The sequence below is a fragment of the Anthonomus grandis genome, chromosome 22, assembly GCF_022605725.1.
Source record: "Anthonomus grandis grandis chromosome 22, icAntGran1.3, whole genome shotgun sequence".
Taxonomy (NCBI): domain Eukaryota; kingdom Metazoa; phylum Arthropoda; class Insecta; order Coleoptera; family Curculionidae; genus Anthonomus; species Anthonomus grandis.
The window spans coordinates 23,821,398-23,843,383 of record NC_065567.1 but is presented as its reverse complement, the minus strand read 5'-3'; the positions used below and the strand labels follow the sequence as shown (position 1 = coordinate 23,843,383).

At 29.3% G+C, this 21,986-nt stretch overlaps 2 protein-coding genes across 3 annotated transcripts in view; one reads left to right on the top strand and one right to left on the bottom strand.

The window, feature by feature from the left end:
- LOC126748967 (procathepsin L) overlaps nucleotides 1-19,908 on the bottom strand; it is a 79,663-nt gene extending 59,755 nt beyond the window's left edge. The window contains exon 1 of the mRNA XM_050458526.1: nucleotides 19,791-19,908. Coding sequence (XP_050314483.1) covers nucleotides 19,791-19,796 — 6 coding nt within the window. The 5' untranslated portion in view covers nucleotides 19,797-19,908. The remainder of the gene's footprint in view (nucleotides 1-19,790) is intronic.
- The window catches only part of LOC126748965 (transcription factor EC), a 96,245-nt gene that overhangs the window by 45,783 nt on the left and 28,476 nt on the right, over nucleotides 1-21,986 (top strand). The window lies entirely within an intron of this gene.

Here is a 21,986-nt window from a genome sequence, read left to right as displayed (position 1 = left end):
TTTGAAAAATCATTTAAAATTTTTAAGAAAAAAAATTTTGAGGAATATATATTTTTTTCCAGTAAAAAAATCACAAAATGCTTATAACTCAAAAACTACGTTACTGATTTATTTAAAAATTTGTATATCAATTGTCCAATTAATTTTATTAGACACCTATTTCAGCTTTTTTGAAAAATCATTTAAAATTTTGAACAAAAAAAATTTTAAGGAATATATTTTTTTTCAAGTGAAAAAATCACAAAATGCTCATAACTCAAAAGCTACGTTACTGATTTATTTGAAAATTTGTATATGAATTGTCCAAATAATTTGAGTTAACACCTATTTCAGCTTTTTTGAAAAATCATTTAAAATTTTAAACAAAAAAAATTTTAAGGAATATATTTTTTTTCAAGTGAAAAAATCACAAAATGCTCATAATTCAAAAACTACGTTACTGATTTATTTGAAGATTTAAATCTATAGATTAAAATCTTATATCTTATATCTAAAATCTTATATCTAAGATTTAAATCTATAGATTTAAATCTTAGATCTATAAATTGTTCAATTAATTTTATTAGACACCTATTTCAGCTTTTTTGAAAAATTATTCAAAATTTTTAAGAAAAAAAATTTTGAGGAATATATATTTTTTCCAATGAAAAAATCACAAAATGCTTATAACTCAAAAACTACGTTACTGATTTATTTGAAAATTTGGATAATAATTGTCTAAATAATTTGAGTAGACACCTATTTCAGCTTTTTTAAAAAATTATTCAAAATTTTTAAGAAAAAAAATTTTGAGGAATATATATTTTTTTCAAGTAAAAAAAACACAAAATGCTTATAACTCAAAAACCACGTTACTGATTTATTTGAAAATTTGTATAAAGACTGTTCAATTAAATTGATTAGACACCTATTTCAGCTTTTTTGAAAAATCATTTGAGAATTTTTTTTAAGTAAAAAAATTACGAAATGCTTATATTTTAAATTTTTTCGCCTCTAAAAGTGAATAACTTGGAATTATAATTTTTTTTATCTAAGCTGTTATGCCATATAAGAACATCATCATTTCATTACTTGATATCTGGATGTGAAATGACTTATCATACCTGAAAATAGGAAAATCCATAAAATTTCCAAAAACAGCTTGCATACAAATAATGCAATAAAATACTGAAGGGGTTTATTAATTAGAAATGGATTTAAATTTCACGTCATATTAAGGCATGGTAATAACATTTAAATGCGTTATAATGGGTTCTTAATATTCAATAAACGTAATTCCCACGAAGATGGTTTGTTACACAATTTAGGTTAACCGAAGTAGCACTTGCCCATATAAAAATATACCTTGGAAAATGTTTACTCCTCAGATATCCTTTAATCAATAAAATTATATCAGACAGACGTTGATCAAACAGAATGGTATTGTTCAAACGGTAAATTCGCGGAATATTCGCCAAAACGGTGATAACCGCATGCGAAATCTCGTTCAAAAGTGGGTTATCCTGAAAAGAAAAATACCGACTCTGTTTATCTTAACGATAAAGGACTTTTAGCTTTAATTAAATCTTGGCAAAGTTTAATTACCTGTTCCTTGCACGCTTCAGAAGTATGGTATGTTGCTTTGCGTTTCCTTTCTCATCTTTAATCTCGCTTCTTTGAAAGTTTAAATTAAAATCACTTCGCTCGCATTGTTTCAAAGCTGCAACTCGACTTTTTATTTAAGACAAATATTACTTTGAAAAAAAATCAAAAGAGAAATTTTTCAGGGCATCAACTATGTGACCATATTCCAAAATTTATACTTTTATGATTTTCATGTATCCTAAGAATATATTTTTAATCTCTCTGATTAGAGAGAGATTATTAGGAAATTCGATCTTATTCCATCCAATCTTCCTCTTCTACTCTTAATATAATAATGCCGCCAAAGGTTTTAAAGAAATTACTTAATTATTATTATTATAATGAAATGAATAATGTAGTAGGAAAAAAACCCATAATTAAATTGCTCTTTCCACTTTTATTTAGTTGGCATTATCAAAATTAATCCTTGATTTTTCACATTCCAGCACATACGTATCGATCACAAATACGTGACGTCGTCACTTGATTATTTCGTCTGGATTCTCTATCATGGCGGCTTAATTATTATTTTCACAAATTAATCCATTAAGTCACATTTAAAAGTGAAATCTCTAAAGTGACACAACTGAAACGTCACTTGAATTTATCGGGTTTTGTAACTTATACCCCATTATGTTTGAATCATATTTGTAAAACGTATGCAGCGCTTTTAAAGGGATTAAACATCAAACCGATTAGTGCACATCAAACCAATAAACTTCAAAAGCAAAATGACAATATGCATTAAATCGTCATAAATCCCCCTTCGTAAAAAAAAAAGAATTTTCATTGTGCAGTGGCAGATTTGGATGGTGCGTTTGAAAGCTAAAATCCCCAATACTTACTCAGTTACGTAACAGGAAAAAATTAATAAAAGAGTTCGTTATACGATCCGCTTCATTCCATACAGAGAAGCCGGGTTTTTCAGAAAAACGAAAATTCGAAAAATTTGTTTCATGGCCACGTTTGTCGCCTTGGTGATTTGAAATTGATGATACGATTTCCTCTTTTAACGTCCATGAATTCGACGTCATATTGAGTTATGCTGGTTTTAAAAAGTTCCTTTAATTAACCTTTCAATGATAAATATAAAAAACATTTTAAACGTGAAAATTCTACTTGTCTTTTTTTTCCATGGATATCTTATTGAAAATACTTGAACAAAAATCTAAATATTTTTGAAAAATCATTTTATTCAGATTAAAATGAAAACTCTAAAAAGAATACTTACCGAGGGTTTAATACACCAGGAAAAATGAAGTTTTATAATTTGGGGAGAAAAATTAGGTTTTCCATTATAGGTCTGATGATGCCCTCAAGGATATGTCAACCATAAGTTCATGAAAGACATTAACTGATACTATAGATTTAGAGTTTTTATTTTAACCTGGATTAAAAATCAGTATCTTAGAGAACCATGGGTCATTTTATTGATTGAAGTTTCATGTGAAAGCTGATGAGGTTCCTTATCAAAGTGGTCCTTACAGTTTCCTTGAAAATTCAACCTTAACAAACAAAGATACGCCTTGCTTTCGGGAGGTAAAATAGGGTTTTTACACGTTTTACTGGAAAATCTTAAGGCTATGTGAGAAAAGTATAGATACAAAAACTATAGATTTTTTATTACCTATAATTTTCTTAAAAAGCATTTTTTTCTCAAGCAATTAAGTCAAATAAAAAAAAAGCGTTTTTCATTAACCCTACCCTTACCCCCCCCACCCACCCTGCACAACTTACCAGTAAAAAACTGTTTTCAAAAAACATTGTTTTTCAAAATAATACGCATGCATAACAGCTGGTTTTATCGTTAATATCTAATATAATAACACAGTTTCTTTATTTAAATTTGATATAATTATATATATCTATATTAATAAATATGTAACACAAAAACAGTTCTATTAGATTGGATATTATGGACGAAAAACGGTGATTTTTCAAAACAATTTATTACTGGACACATGTTTGGGGTGGGTGGGGGGGTACGGGTTGTATTGATAAAAAACAATGTTTTTGCAGAAAATATATATTTATTATTTAACTTAAGAACACTGTTTATTTAAATTTGAGATAATATTAAATATTAATATTTAGAATAAAAACAGCGTTATTAAATTAGAAAATATGGACGAAAAACAATGATTTTTTTCCAAAGAATTTCATGAAACATTTAAGGTGTAGTAATCGAGTTTAAAAACTAGGTATGGAAATCTCGTGTCAATTTTTTAAAATGCCCAAATTTTCTCCGATTTATAAATAGAATCGTATATTATATACGTATATTCTCAACTATAATTTTCTTAAAAAGCATTTTTTCTCGGGCAATTATTTTTTGGAAAAAATCGTTTTTCATTAACCCTACCCTTACCCCCCCACCCACCCTACACAACTTACCAGTAAAAAAACTGTTTTCAAAAACATTGTTTTCCAAAATAATACGCATGCATAACAGCTGGTTTCATCGTTAATATCTAATATAATAACACAGTTTTTTTATTTAAATTTGATATAATTATATATATATAAATAGATATTTAATACAAAAACAGTGCTATTAAATTGGATATTATGGACGAAAAGCGGTGATTTTTCAAAAGAATTTATTATTGGACAAATGTTTGGGGTGGGTGGCGGGGTACGGGTTCTATTGATAAAAAACAATGTTTTTGCAGAAAATATATATTCAATATTTAATTTATTAACACTGTATATTTAAATTTTATTTGATATAATTTTATTTATAAATATTTAGTATAAGAACAGCGTTATTAGATTGGATAGTATGGACGAAAAATTGTGATTTTTCAGAACAATTTTATCAAATATTTAAGGTGTAGAAATCGAGTTTAAAAACTAAATATGTAAATCCTATGTCAATTTTTTAAATACCGAAATTCTTCCTTTTGTAAATCAAATCGTATATAAAATACGTATATTCTACAGTCTAATAAATATAATTTGACCATATACGGTTGATAAATATACTAAAACCAAAAATGTTGAATAAATATATACTTCACAATAATAATATATGATGTGTTGCTGGGGCTTATTTGTAAATACAACCCTGTTGAAATTATTAAGAGTTTTATTAATGGATTGAAAAAATCTGAAACAGTGTTTGTTAAATAACGTTGAACTTTGAACAAGGAGTTTCACTTCAATGTACATAATAGTTTTTTTTTAATTCCAATGGTGAGTTTTAGAATGAACGTGCTTCACTGGGCAAGTTGTACTTTAAACCTCAATATATCAAAAAATGTTATTTAGATCTATTTGAATCTTTAATAAAATTTCTAGAAAATAATTTTGTCAATGATTCGTTTAAAAATACATAAAGTAGTTTTTCCAAAATCTTATTCAGAATCTATTAATGACCTCAAGAATGAAAATGCCTTACTGGGCAAATTAGACTTTGCACCTCAAGACATTTTTGTTAAATAATTCTAATTCGTCAATAAAGTTTGTAGAGGAACATTTTCCAAATATATAATATCTATTCAGATACTCAAAGCAATTTCGTAAAATTAGCCTTGGAAACCAGTGATCAACTCAAAAGAATGCTTTATCATTAAAGCCTCTATACAATTTCCCTTCAGTTTTACATCATGGAGCTCCACGTACCCCTAGATATTTTCCTACGCACTCCTAGTAATTTTACTTTCTCAGGCGGTCGAATAAGCAGCACCAAACCTTGATGGGTTTTGATGTCAAAACAAAAACGTTGATTTCAAGTTCTTCACTTTGATAAATTAAGTAGGATCTGTTGTTTTAATCTGATCATTTATGTTCTTAAAAAAATTATAACCCTTAGACGTGCTACGTGCCCCTAGATATTTCCCTACGAACTCCTACTTTTTAGAAGCCTTAGAAGCTGATTTCTGCTATTAAGAAAGATATTGTGATTTACACAGTCGAAAGCTTTAGAGAAATCGAAAAAAAATTGTTGCTCTCGAGTGATCCTTGTTTAAACAGAAAAGATCTAAAGAGAAAAAATCTTGATATTGTCAAAGGCTTTACAAAAGTCTAAATATTTTTTAAATCCATCATAAAATTGTTTTATGATTTTAATTTCATATGACCTCCATAAGAACGAAAGAGATAATTAGACGAGATACCAAGCAGAATATAAAACATTAATTTTAAAATGAAAAGGCAATATACCGGGTTTTCCAAAATATGCGATAATTGTTGAATTAAATTACAAACTCATGCAATAGCGGTTTGAAACTGCTTTATGAATACCGGAATTCGTTTCTATTGTGTTAAAGTGGATGGCCTTATAGAAAAACATATTTCAACAGAATAAATGCAGTTTTTAAATAATTTTCTTTGAAATAGTGTGACGCAAGGCAGAGATCCACATTTCGTCTGTGATGTCGCGAGTGTTTAGATAAAGGCTAATAAATTAAGCTATTAAAACATTCTTGCGATAATCTTTATATCGGCGTATTATTGTATAAATATCCTCAATAAATTCAGTATTTACTATATTGATACGCTATTATTCCATGCTGAAAATTAGGGTTTTAATTAACAAATTTCCTAGTTATCTTAAGCATAAACACACATCTTCAAAAGATAACAAATGACAGAACAATACGCGACTAAATATCAGTTCTGCAAAAATCCGCACTACGTAATTAATAATTTATCTTAATATTTGGCAATGTAACATAACATAAGTAGAACAATTATTATAAAATCCGACAAAAGTATAATATTATGGCATTTACATGTGTTATATCTACGTCAACGTTAAGAAATTCGAGCTCATGCAAAACCGCAATAAAGGTTTGGCATCATTTTTGCCCGGTGAAAGTTTTAAAAAAATTAAAGAGCACCTAAAAAAAAAACAACTTAATTTGTTATTCGCCTCTTGTATATGGCATTCGCAAGAAGTGTAGCGGTCACATTAACAAAACACCGGTCAACTACTTTTGCCAATTTAAACAATAGAATCGTTTCGCAATAATAAGTTGTCACAACATTTCCAAATTGTGTCCCTGTTTGATACTGTTTCGATACTATATGTCACTTTATTAATTTCCATAATGCTATAATTAGTTCATTAAATAAATCAAGAATATTCAGAAGTACAGTCTCGATAGCGAATAGTTTTAAGGAATATTTTTTTAATTTCCCTGTTACTGGTTGGCTGAAAAGATTACGAACTTGTCGCATTAAATAAATTTGTCCTTCTTGGGCTTAAATAAATGTATTAAGCTCTCCTCTTAGGAACCTAAATAATTCCCCTCTAAATTTCCTCACTAATTCTTTAAATTCCTTCCTAATTTCCAAGGTTTTTATGACATTTGGGTGATTTCTGCAAGGACCCTGTTCGAAAACAGAAATTTTTATGGAAAAAAAATTAATCATTAATCCATTGGTATTAAAACGGAATAAAAATCGCGTAAACTAGCTCCTAATATCCTAAATCTTATTTTACTATCATATAAGGTGTTACAAATAAGTGGTTCGATCCAATGTTCTGTGTGTGTGTGTGAAGATGGTGGATAATGGCAAGTCATTAAAAAGTAAATGATCCGAGGCAACAAAAATTGCGCATTTGTAAGCCTGATATACTAAAAATAACTCACTTTCCTATTGCACATCTGTTAATTTCTCAGATCATTACAAAACCCCTTGTTAGGCACACAATAAATTACTTTATCCCGCTTCTGGATTAAGGACAAATAACGGTGTTTGAACGTTTTAGGGACGGAATTAGCCCTTTTATTACTCTGGATATTTTCCACTCTGTTTACAGTTAAACGGAGTTTTGATGGATGATGATGGAAAAGGGCCCAAGTTACTGGTCATTCTTTGTCAATATGATGGTTTATAAAAAACAAATTCTTATCTTAATTGCACCAATCGGATTTATTTATCAGATTTATTTGCGGGAAAGCGTTAGTTTTAAGATAATACACTCTAAACAATAAACACCTCTCACGCTCGTAAAATCTTTTACGTCAGTTGTAATCATTAATAGATAGTTGAACCTATATAATAATAATAATAATAAATTTGGAGGCAAAGAGCGCATGCTCGTCCAGATAAGATCCAGATCATTAAAAGAAAATTTTCCAAATTTTCTTTGCTGAATGAAGGGCACTTGGTGCTTTTGTCAATTTTCCATTAGAAACATTACTACAAAGACCAGGTCTTCAGAGCAATAATTTAGCCACAACCACTTCTAAATCCAATTCTCATCATCATGAATCATATCCCAGGAACTTGAAGATAGCGACCAAAGAACTGGAAGAAGTGGAGTTTCTTAAGAAAAAATTGGATCATTGCACTTCAACAATCACTTAACAATCCTCTTTATCTCAAACCTCTACCATTGGATCTGAAACTGAATATTATTGAATAAAATCGATTCCATGACCTGGTTACTACCAAACATCTTCTTGCATTGATTCTCTTAAGAAAGACGTAAATCTGGATCGATTTCTTTAAATGAAGAAAAATGTATCTATGATTCTTACACTCTGTAAGTGTCATTAAAAATTTAGTTTAACTTCTATCAGATTTGACCATCAGCCCATTTAAACCTCATATTGTTTTATCATTAATTTAGAATGTTTGAAGAAATCATCCTAGTAATGATAACAACCAAACAGTTGGATGAACTAGAGTTTTTTAGGAAAAAATTGGATCATTGCACTTAATGTGAAAAATGCTGCTAAGGTTCTTCAAAAATCAATTTTTTAGAAGTATTTTAATCTTCTTGGTTTGGATCAACTGTCCTTGGAGTCACAGAATGAGGGATTTTCTTCAACTCCTAACTATCCACTTTATCTCAAACCATTGGATCTGAAACTGAACTTAGTAAGACCGATGAGTATTATTAAGAGATCATTGAGAGATCCTGAAATGTGATATTAGGAAAAGGATGTAGTACAAGTCTTGTTTAAAATTGTCCAAGCACTATTTTCAGAAATATTAATTTTTTTATGCAATGGTTTTCAAGAAAGAGGTTTGGCCTTCAAGGTGCTTACTCACTTTAAAGTACAAAATTTTAAAAACTAGTAAAGAGATTTCCATGAAACAAAAAGTGTGATATTAGGAAAATGATGTAGTACAAGTCTTGTTTAAGGTCTAAAATTGTCCAAGCACTATTTTCAGAAATAATAATTTTTTTATGCAATGGTTTTCAAGAAAGAGGTTTGGCCTTCAAGGTGCTTACTCACTTTAAAAGTACAAAATTTTAAAAACTAGTAAAGAGATTTCCATGAAACAAAAAGTGTGATATTAGGAAAATGATGTAGTACAAGTCTTGTTTAAGGTCTAAAATTGTCCAAGCACTATTTTCAGAAATAATAATTTTTTTATGCAATGGTTTTCAAGAAAGAGGTTTGGCCTTCAAGGTGCTTACTCACTTTAAAAGTACAAAATTTTAAAAACTAGTAAAGAGATTTCCATGAAACAAAAAGTGTGATATTAGGAAAATGATGTAGTACAAGTCTTATTTAAGGTCTAAAATTGTCCAAGCACTATTTTCAGAAATATTAATTTTTTTATGCAGTGGTTTCTGAGCAAGAAGTTTGGCCTTCAAGGTATCAACTAACTTCCAAGTCCAAAATCTCAAAAACTAATAGAGAAATTTCCATGAAACAAAAAGTGTAATATTAAAAAAAGGATGTAGTACAAGTCTTGTTTAAGGTCTAAAATTGTCCAAGCACTATTTTCAGAAATAATAATTTTTTTATGCAATGGTTTTCAAGAAAGAGGTTTGGCCTTCAAGGTGCTTACTCACTTTAAATGTACAAAATTTTAAAAACTAGTAAAGAGATTTCCATGAAACAAAAAGTGTGATATTAGGAAAATGATGTAGTACAAGTCTTATTTAAGGTCTAAAATTGTCCAAGCACTATTTTCAGAAATATTAATTTTTTTATGCAGTGGTTTCTGAGGAAGAAGTTTGGCCTTCAAGGTATCAACTAACTTCCAAGTTCAAAATCTCAAAAACTAGTAGAGGAATTTCCATGAAACAAAAAGTGTAATATTAAGAAAAGGATGTAGTACAAGTCTTGTTTAAGGTCTAAAATTATCCAAGCACTATTTTCAGAAATAATAATTTTTTTATGCAGTGGTTTCTGAGGAAGAAGTTTGGCCTTCAAGGTATCAACCAACTTCCAAGTTCAAAATCTCAAAAACTAATAGAGAAATTTCCATGAAACAAAAAGTGTAATATTAAAAAAAGGATGTAGTACAAGTCTTGTTTAAGGTCTAAAATTGTCCAAGCACTATTTTCAGAAATAATAATTTTTTTATGCAATGGTTTTCAAGAAAGAGGTTTGGCCTTCAAGGTGCTTACTCACTTTAAAGTACAAAATTTTAAAAACTAGTAAAGGGATTTCCATGAAACAAAAAGTGTAATATTAGAAAAAAGATGTAGTACAAGTCTTATTTAAGGTCTAAAATTATCCAAGCACTATTCTCAGAAATATTATTTTTTTTTTACCCAGTGGTTTCTGAGGAAGAAGTTTGTCCTTCAAGGTGTCAACTAACTTCCAAGTTCAAAATCTCAAAAACTAGTCGAGGAATTTCCATGAAACAAAAAGTGTAATATTAAGAAATGGATGTAGTACAAGTCTTGTTTAAGGTCTAATATTATCCAAGCACTATTTTCAGAAATATTAATTTTTTTATCCAGTGGTCTCTGAGGAAGAGGTTTGTCCTTCAAGGTGTCAACTAACTTCCAAGTTCAAAATCTCAAAAACTAGTAGAGCAATTTCCATGAAACAAAAAATGTAATATTAAGAAATGGATGTAGAACAAGTATTGTTTAAGGTCTAAAATTATCCAAGCACTATTTTCAGAAATAATAATTTTTTTATCCAGTGGTCTCTGAGGAAGAGGTTTGTCCTTCAAGGTGTCAACTAACTTCCAAGTTCAAAATCTCAAAAACTAATAGAGAAATTTTCATGAAACAAAAAGTGTAATATTAAGAAAAGGATGTAGTACAAGTCTTGTTTAAGGTCTAAAATTCTCCAAGCACTATTTTCAGAAACAATAATTTTTTTATGCAATGGTTTTCAAGAAAGAGGTTTGGCCTTCAAGGTGCTTACTCACTTTAAAAGTACAAAATTTTAAAAACTAGTAAAGAGATTTCCATGAAACAAAAAGTGTGATATTAGGAAAATAATGTAGTACAAGTCTTATTTAAGGTCTAAAATTGTCCAAGCACTATTTTCAGAAATATTAATTTTTTTACCCAGTGGTTTCTGAGGAAGAAGTTTGGCCTTCAAGGTATCAACTAACTTCCAAGTTCAAAATCTCAAAAACTAATAGAGAAATTTCCATGTGCAATATTAAGAAAAGTGTGTAGTTACAAATAGACATCCACTACAGATAAAAAGTAGCATTTATTAGCATTGGTCACCGGTTTTTAGGACTGAAATGAGTTTTAATGGCCATTCGTTTTCGGTTGGGATTGAAATTTAATTCGATAGAAACTCCAATAAGTTGTAAAGAAAATAACATATTGTTAATTATTTAATCCTGGACTATAAAATTCTGCCGCCTGAAATATTCGTGGCATTTTGACATTCCGCCATTGAATTCGGCACCCAGGAAAATGTAAAATAAAAAGAGTATGTTCTATACAAATGTGAGTTCCGTTAAAAATTTGTTTAATTTTCTTCAGATGTGACCTTCGCCCCATTAAAGTCTCATGCTATTTGGTAATGGATTTGGAGTGTTTAAAGAAATCCTTGAGTTCGTTACCTGCAGTTCCTATTTCTGTAATCTTCTTGGTCTGAATTTACTGTCCTTAGAGCCAAGGTATTCATAGAACTTCCTTCCTTTTTCACATTTTTTCTAATAATTAAAGATAGCGAGTCTGCACTCAACATTCAAATCAAAATTTTATGACGAGACAGTAATTATGAAACCCTCTAAGGGGTCTGATGGCAGATCTTTGGATTGTCTTCCTTGATTTTCTTACATGTATGCCTATGCCGAAATTCTTATAAATATGAAAAATGCTATAGCATATACTAAATATGTTAATGGTGGGACACTTTTTTGCTTGAAAACAGTTGAAGTAAATAAAGTGAAATATTTCTTTAGGACCTGGTACACGAATGGCTCCAGAATGAATAACAGAGTTGGTGCAGTTAAAAATTTGTTTAATTTACTTCAGAACTCATACTGTTGGATCATAAATTTGGAATGTTTAAAGAAATTATCCTAGTAATGATAACGATGAAAGAGTTGGAAGAAGTAAAGTTTCTGAAGGAAAAATTGGATCATTGCACTTAAGCCAATAAGAGCACTGCTGCTGAGATTCTTCAAAGAGAAGCAAATTGTAATCCATTGCATTGAGTCTTGTAGTCGCAAGAAAAACTCTTTGATATTTTAATAAAAATGAAATCCATACCGTCGCAAACATTCCAATTCCCTATTTCATGTATTTCAATTCCTGGTCTACATGAATTGTCCTTGGAAGCTTTTTCATGTATTCGCGAATGCAAGAACTTCCTTTAAGTCAATTTTCACTGGGTAATAAACCTTGATTTCATGAGAGGCTTCTAATTTTTGTGATTTATTGATATAGACCAAGAAGCAATAAATTAATAATTACATATTCCAATAAATAAAATACAATTCAAGGGAGGTAAATCATAATTTGTTGAAGGTCAAGCTTTTGTGTGGTCGAACTTATCCAATTCTTTTTGGCTCTCTTGTATCAATATAATGAATATTTCAGAAAAATTTTTTTTTAGTCAGTCAACAAACCTTCACCTTTTATCATACTCCTAGGCCTATGAAATGAAATACAATAATGTTTATGCCAATCCGACCTGTATTTTAGCACATATATAAAGGCTTTTCTGCCCCATTTATTTTCATTTCATGGTTTCATCTATGACAACTCCTCGAATAAATAATGCTCCATTAACACAATTTTCAGTCATTTTAGCAATAAATCTCAATTTTAGTCATTTTTTTTAACTGCATGTATAACGAAAAATTCATGGTGTTTAAGCACCTGCTGCTGGCAGCATTTAAGCATTCTGCCAGTGAATTCGGCACCCAGGCAAATTCGACTATTTTGATTGGTGCTTTTGAAAAATTCAACCAACAGAATTTCCTTACTACTACATCTTCAACTTCTCACAATCCACTTCATCTCAAACCTCTACCTTTGGATCTGAGGCTGAACATTGTAAGACCGATAAGTAGCAGCTCTATGTGATCATTGCCAAACATTTTTTTGTACTGATTCTCTTAAGAAAGTTGTAAATCTGGATAGATTTAAATGAAGATTATTTTAATCTCATGCTTTGTCTGGTGATTGAAGAAATCATTTCATTGATCTTTTGATCCATCTTCTCCTTTTCCTTCTTCTTCTTCCTTAATAAATCAACCTCTATTTAGATGTTCACAAGCATTAATCAATAATAGGTACATAATTCCGATGATATTCTCTGACCGAATTGTAGTGATAATTATTAAATTATCTGAGGTCCTTGACTATAAACTATTTGACTTACAACAAACGTTTAAATTTGTCGCCCCAATAGATACAAAAACGTAATAATTTACATCACGATATCACACATTTTAAATTATAAAGGCCTTCGATTAATTTCTTAATAAACGAATATAAGTGAAACGTAATATTTACCAAACAATTATTAGCGCCTTATCAATCATCATATACTCCAAATAATAGACTTGAGCTACTGTTAACGTATTTTCGCCATGCTCCATTGTGTGTCTTTCGCATAGCCATGCTAATGGTTGGATAAACTTACGAAAATTTTTAGGTGACGCTGATCCGTCCGTTTAATATCGAAAGCACATAAATACTGTTCACGATTATTTCGATCATTTGAACATCAGTTGCATTAGGTTAAATTGTTTGTATTTTTAATGTAATTCGAGATGAAATAATGTTTATTTAGGGCATTCTTTTACCAGCTTAAAGTAATCTTGTTTTTTTTAATTTAAATAATAACACGGTTTTATGTAAACTGTAGATTTACCTTGTCAGTATCCGTATACTATTATCAAAATTGAATAATATCTACTTTGAAGGTCGATTTTTAACCGCACAAATACATTTTATTTTATAGTTTGTAAAACATCAGTCGGGCAGGGATTTTATAGCGCTTTGATTTAATAAATGGTAATTCCCGGATTACCTTGTTTTTTCATTCAAGAAGATCTGATGCGTCAAGTAAGTTAAAAAAAGAAACATAATTCCAAGCAACAGATCATATATTATTATCGTTAAATATATAGTTATTCAACGATAGAATACACGTATATCATATTCGATTCCGTTTATAAAAAGGAGAAAATTTGGCAAGGGAACCTCAAATATTTGATTAAATTCTTCTGAAAAATTACTGTTTTTCGTCCATATTATCCAATTTAATAACGCTGTTTTTATACTAAATATTTATACATAAGATTATATCAAATTTAAATAAAACGTAATAATTAATTAAATATTGAATATATATTTTCTGCAAAATCATTGTTTTTTATCAACACAACCCTTACCCCCCCACCCACCCCAAACATTTGCCCAGCAAGAAATTCTTTTGAAAAATCACTGTTTTTGGTCTATAAAATCCAATCTAACAGCACTGTTTTTGTATTAAATATATACTAATATACATATTAATAAAGATATCAAATTTAAATAAAGAATCTGTGTTATTAGATATTAACGAGGAGAACAGCTGGTATTCATGCGTATTATTTTGGAAAACAATGATTTTTTTAGATAATGTCTAACTGGTAAGTTGTGTGGGGTGGGTGGGGGGGGCAAAGGTTGGGTTAATAAAAAACGTTTTTTTTTTTGCAGAAAATAATTGCCTAAGAGAAAAATGCTTTTTACGAAAATTATAGGGGATAAAAAATCTATAGGTTTTGTATTTATACTTTTGCTTGTAGTTGTAGTAGTTGTGCCATTTTCATCGAAAATAGGTGAAAATTTAGTTTTTTAAGATATGTCAATAAGTGTTGAAGAGAATTGTAAACAGAATATGATATACGTATATTCTCATCAATAATTTTCTTAAAAAGCATTTTTCTCTCAGGCAATTATTTGTTGCAAAAAAGACGTTTTTCATTAACCCTACCCTTGCCCCCCCACCCACCCCCCACAACTTACCAGTAAGAAATTGTTTTCAAAAATCATTGTTTTCCAAATTTAATCTAATAACACAGTTTGTTTATTGTAATTTAATAAAATTATATATATGTATTTAAATAAATATTTAATGCAAAAACAGTGCTATTAGATTGGATATTATAGAAAAAAACAGTGATTTTTCAAAAAAATTTCTTACTGTCAAATGTTTGGGGTGGGTGGGAGGTTAAGGGTTGCGTTAATGAAAAACAATGTTTTTGCAGAAAATATATATTCAATATTTAATTTAATAACACTGTTTATTTAAATTTGATATAATTTTGTATATAAATATTTAGTATAAAAACAGCGTTATTAGATTAGATAATATGGACGAAAAACAGTGATTTTTCAGAAGAATTTAATCAAATATTTGAGTTTAAAAACTAGATATGTAAATCCCGTGCCAATTTTTTTAAATGCTGAAATTTTCTTTCTTTTGAAAACGGAATCGAATATGATATACGTGTATTCTATCGTTGAATAAATATATATTTAACGATAATAATATATGATGTGTTGCTTGGGCAAGAACTTATTATATTGATTTCAATTGCCTATACAGTTTTAATCGTCAGGACACATTGGGACAGAACAAGAACAAGATCACTTATAAATAAAATAAACAGGAGAGGACCTTGTGGAACTCCTAAAGCATCGACACAAGCAACCACCCATTTACTGGCATCTGTATGGAGATCAATATCGGTTAAATGATCATAACTTGCTAACACGGGTCGGGATATTAGCTTTTGTTTTAGTTCATTAAAGGCTTTGTCTTCATTTTCCTGCCATATAAAGGGTACATCCTTTTTTATTAAATTGGTCAAAGGACGTGCAATAAACGCAAAGATATTTATAAACTTCCTAAAGTAACTTGCCAGTCCTAAGAATCGTCTTGTCTCATGTACATTCTTTGGTGGTAAAAATTTTATAACAGCATCAATTTTATAAGCACCTGAACGGATTCCTTTCTCATCAATTTCGTGACCAAAATAATCAACTTTTGCTTGTAGAAAACGACATTTATCCAGTCTAAATGTCATGTTAGCGGTTTTAAATAGGTCCAAGATCTGCTCCAATAATGCTATACCCAGAATGGCATTAATTGTCTTTTGGAATACAGCCGGTGCATTAACGAGCCCAAATGGCATTCGCAGGTACTCGTAGTGGCCATTTGGGGTAACAAAAGCGGTTTTAGAAGTAGAATCTTGTGCAGTGGGTATTTGATGATAGCCCGAGGCTAGATTTAAGCTTGTAAAAAATTTCGCGCCTTTTAGCCGGTCAAGGAGGTCATCAATTCTGCTTATGATTGCTTGAATATGAGCTAATTTAAGTGATGCTAAGGTTTGACAGTTAATGAATCAAAATGGAGTGGTTACGCTTGTCAAAGTCTTTACTAAAATCGGTATAAAAAGCATGGAATGAATTAAAAATAAAGTTAGTAAATATGAAAACGTTCGTATTGACTGCACGACCACTAATAAATCCATATTGTTGATCAACTAAATTTTCTGGAGAAACCTTCTTCGAGAATATTCTCATTGCTCAAAAAGCCAAGAAATAGACTCATTTGATGATTCAATAAATATTTTGTTAAAATATTAATAAATTGAGATAAAGAGCAGAATGAATGTGCAGTTTCAACATCAATAGGACTTACAGGTATTAGAACCTCCGATACTAAATTAAACATATAATTACACTACTAAACTAAGATTCTACAAAGTTCCAGAAGGATCATATTGCTACAACCCTTAGATAGCAAATTAGTCTTCAGTGTTAATTAGGCAAAAAAGCAGAAAAGTTGGCAACATTGACATTTAAATCAGCATCAGACATTATTGCTTCCAAGCTACAGTTTAGGAGAGAATTATTAATCAAAGTAAAATCTATATGTTGAAAACCGTAACAAAAAGTCACAGCTGAATCAAGATTAATGAGACCATTTGATTTGACATTTGATTGTAAAGGTAAATCAAGATTTGAATGATGAGGAAACTATCAGTGAAACTCGAAAAACGTTGACGCAAAAGCTGTAAAATTGAACTAAAAGAAGCCAATAATGATGAAACATTATTAAGATGGGTTCGACGATAATGAAATGACGCTTTCGTAAAAGTACATAAACAGGGAAAAATATTCGGATCATGAAGGCCCATAACGAAATTAAGCTAATATGAAAATACCACACTAATCCAAACATTGAGAATTAATGAAATGCGTCGACGTAATAATAAATAATTCTCCTCAAACACAAGTGAAATAATCACTAAAATTAAAAGAAAATATTTCATTAACCAAAGTGGATGGAGCCCGAAAAAGCTACAACAAACAACCGTGTTCCTTTTAACATAACTCATCAAAGACGAAGTGCAAAGGACGTAATTTTCCGAGTAAATTAGCCGAATCACTTAACAGGAGATAAATTGTGTGCGGAACATAGCGTTTAAGATGATAAAAATCATCACAATGCTTAGTTCGTCGGTTAAATTTTTATTAATCGACTTATGTAGATTGGTATGCGTTTGTAGTCTACATTGGCGTACTTTTGGAGTTCACTCAGGCTTCGGATAGGGTCGATCATTAATTAGTAATTTTTGTATAGATAGAAAAGATTTCTAATTACTAATAAAAAATGCCCACGAACAATTCGCACTAGTAGATCGAGAGAAGGATTTCGCAGTATTATAGATCGACCTTAATCTGTTTTTTAATGGTTTTGTTCAGATTTTTTTTAACTGGTCCCAAGGATACTACTGGCTCTGTCCGATGCAGTCGACGCACTCTTTCTGGGCCACTGGTTTATTACGTTGCGTCTTTTCAATTGAAAAATACATATGGGTCATTCTTGTAACTCTGATTCGTTCTCTAGACAATGAGACTTTTATCTTAGCATTAGAAGTAGTAAGTAGCTTTATTGGTAAAGTAATTGAGATTATAATAGTAAAGCTTATGGACTGATATTCAAGAAATAATTAATAAGGAGTTGATTTTTAGAAAAAAATTAATGACGAAAAAAGCCGCTTAAAGTGCTTTTTGAGTCATTTTCAATCTATTCTAGGGATTTAAAATTATTTTCTAATATATTTTCTGTTTCTTTTGACGCTATTTTATGTCTTTGACGTATTCGCTTAATTTGATTCGACATCTTTTTCAAAATAACATCAAAAAAAAATTACAATTTGAAAAATCAATTATTTCCAAATAAATAAATATTGACTTTTATTTTTAACAGAAATTTACATAATGAATAAATGATTCCATAGAATAGCCCACCTCTGCTTAAAAAGGTCATAAATAAAAAAATCAGACTAGAAAGACATTTGAAAATTGGTACACAGATTCACCATTTAATTTGATTGGACACCTATTTTGGTGATTTTGAAAAACAACAATCAATAAATTAAAAAAAAAATTTAAAAATTTAATTTTTTCCTAAAAATGTCGAAAACGTTATAAATCAAAAACCAGACTAGATAGTCATTTAAAAATTGGTACACAGATTCTCCAGTTAATTTGGTTGAACACCTATTTCAGGGTTTTTCAAAAAAATAACCAATAAATAAAAAAAAAATTGAAAAATTCATTTTTTCCTAAAAATCTCGAAAATGTTATAAATCAAGAACCAGGCCAGAGAGACATTTAAAAATTGGTACACAGATTCTCCAGTCAATTTGGTTGGACACCTATTTCAGCGTTTTTAAAAAAAATACCCAAAAAATAAAAAAAAATATTTTTTTTAAATTCAATTTTTTTCTAAAGAGCTTGAAAACGTTATAAATCAAAAATCAGACTAGAGAGATATTTAAAAATTGGTACAAAGGTTCTCCAGTTAATTTGGTTGGACACCTATTTCAGCGTTTTAAAAAAAAATAACCAAAAAATTAAAAAAAAAAATTTTTTTATTATATTTTGTCCTAAAAATCTCGAAAATGTCATAAATCAAGAACCAGACTAGAGAGACATTTAAAAATTGGTACACAGATTCTCCAGTTAATTTGGTTGAGCACCTGTTTCAGCGTTTTTAAAAAAAAATAACCAAAAAAATAAAAATAATTTTTTTTTGAAAAATTCAATTTTTTCCTAAAAATCTCGAAAACGTTATAAATCAAAAACCAGACTAGATAGTCATTTAAAAATTGGTACACAGATTCTCCAGTTATTTTGATTGAACACCTATTTCAGGGTTTTTTAAAAAAATAACCAATAAATAAAAAAAAAATTGAAAAATTCATTATTTTCTAAAAATCTCGAAAATGTCATAAATCAAGAACCAGGCCAGAGAGACATTTAAAAATTGGTACACAGATTCTCCAGTTAATTTGGTTGAGCACCTATTTCAGCGTTTTTAAAAAAAATAACCAAAAAAATAAAAATAATTTTTTTTTGAAAAATTCAATTTTTTCCTAAAAATCTCGAAAACGTTATAAATCAGAAACTAGACTAGAGAGACACTTAAAAATTGGTAAACAGATTCTTTAGTTTATTTGCTTGGAGACATTTCAGCATTTAAAAAAAAAATAACCAAAAAATTTAATAAACTGATCTTTCAAATTTAAAATATGATATTTCGTCTTTATTTCCCTCATCAGCTCATTTTTTTTACGCATTCTATTAATATACGTATGGACCTTGAAAAAAAATTGCGAAAATACAGGAATATACCCATTTCTTTATAGCATATTTTATCGATTATAAGAAGGTCTTTGTTCAGTACATTATTTTAATATTAATTAGTTTTTTCATATTTATAAAACCTTTTTCTTTACATTTTTGAATAATTTTTATTAATTTCTATTTCAGGTAAGTTGTACCATTCTCCTCTTAATGCTTGGTAAGTTTAAACAAAAAAAAAAGCCCAAATTTACTGAAAAGTGCGTGCATTGGATCCAAACGGAAAATAACAGTTTTATATGAATGAATAAATAGATTTTTTTTAAACTCAATGAAATAACCATTTCCCATGCAAGAATAATTATGCTTTTATGTGAGAATCTCTTACCACCATACAGGAAGTTAATACAACAATTATAATCAAATTTTATTAATGATTGTTTGGTTTGCCATCACTTTTTTTTCGAACGTACTTGGAACGTCGCGTAAAAAGTATATTATTGCTCACTCACCATGATGCTAATAACACGTTATTCAGGAATCAAAACAAATCAAGCCAATTTTAGGTTACAAATTTATTTAATATGTAATTGAGTACATATTTGCTTAGGTTGAGACAATGGCACTGTACCTGTCATAAGATAAATCATTAGTCGCAAAATTCAGTTTTTGTCCTATTATGTAGTTTTTTTCAGCACTGCATCTTAATTTGAATTTAATGTCTATTTACTGAGCGGAGGATTACGTTATGTTTTTTTAAAAGAAAACAAGTTTCTGGATAGTTTTCTATTAGCCCAGAATACTGTTTTTTTCTAAGGACGTTTTATATGGGAAACCCTATGTAAAAGACAATATATAAAAAAGTTTGGCGCCCAACATGTGGCATTAAATACAAAACCACAAACTGTTCCAAATAGACCTTCTGATTTTTTAAATAGCAAATAAGATTTTTTTGTGTTTTCATTTTTCATAGTTGTTATTCTGGGGTAATAGTTCTCTATTAGTCCAGAATATTGTTCTTTGTAAGGATAGTTTATACTAGAAACCGTATGTAAGAGACAATTAAAAGAAAAGTTTGGCGCAATGTGATTTTTTCATTTTTGTGTCAGCTCGTTCTATAGTACACTTGAAACGAAAATTTGTATTTTCCTTACTTTTTTATATGTTTTAGAGTAATTTCCGTATTATTCCAGGCATTTGAAATAGTCTTTTTAAATATTCCAAAGTTTTTCAGTGATTTTTCAAACGTATTCCAGGCTCGTTGTTGTCGTTTCTGCAAGAAATAATGTTCTTCTTCCTCAGGGTGGTTTACACTAGAAACTGCATGTAAGGTATTTTTTATTGCAACAATATAAAAAGTTTGGTGCCCAACGTGATTTTTTTTATTTCTGCTGATTCTATGGTAATTCTATGCTACGTCTAAAAATTTTTTTTTCACTTTTCATATGTTTCAGAGTAATTTCTATCTTATTCCAGGCATTTGGCATAATTTTTTATACTTTTTCAGTAAAAAATTTTACATTTTAAGCTTATCTCAGCCTCGTTGTTGTCATTTCTCCAAGAAATACTGTTAATTTTAAAGTTTTTTCCCGAGGATGGTTTACACTAAAAACTGTAATTAAAAGATTTTTATTGTAACAATATACAACAAAAAGTTTGGCGCCCAACATGTGGGCAATTTTATGGGATAAAAACTTTAATTTTTCTCACATTTTCATGTATTCCAGACTTCTGGAAGAATTTTTAAAATTATTCCAGGCATCTATTTTAAAACTTTTATTTTTATTATTTTGTACTTCCTGCATCCTTTTCTTCCTGCAAGTTATCTAAATGCAAGAGATTTCCCATATATTCCAGAACACCCTGTACATATGTTATTAATATTATAAGAAACTGAGGCATATAATTCTATAAAAGCGCAGGCGTAGTAAAGATTTTGGTTTAAATAGTTTTTTGTGACACATTTTTTTAAGTAACTCATAACCTATAACAGAATCTTCAAAAGTGAGTGATTGGTGTGCGGCTCCATATTAGCACAAGCGTGGTCAGATTCGTATATATATTTTTTTTACCTTTATTAATTTTTTAAGTTAGAAAATATATAATAAATAGTACAAGTAGCAAATTACTTTGTTTTGTGCTTGATTCCTTCTATATTGATTTTTTATACTTATTTATAATTTTTTTTTCAATGACATAAAATTGTTAATTTAAAAAAATATATTAAAAAAAATCAATGGCGTGTCATTTTTTATTGATTTAAATCACGTCAAAAAATCAATAATTAACTTATAACCTAAAATAGAAACCTCAAAGGAGAGTCGATATTAGCGCAGGCGTGATGTTAAATATTTGTATTCTAGCGCTATTTTTTTGCGTTTTATTTAACTCTAAGGGTAAATTAATTTGCTTTCTTGTGTTTTGTACTTGCTTCTTTATAAAATGCCTCTCTTTAACTGCTTGTTCTTCAGTTCTTTCTTTAACGAAAAATCGTGGAAATCAGAAGAACAAAACAAAAATCAATGGAGTGCCATTTTTATTGATTCAAGTATTAAATATCACGACAGCTTCGATGCCACATCAA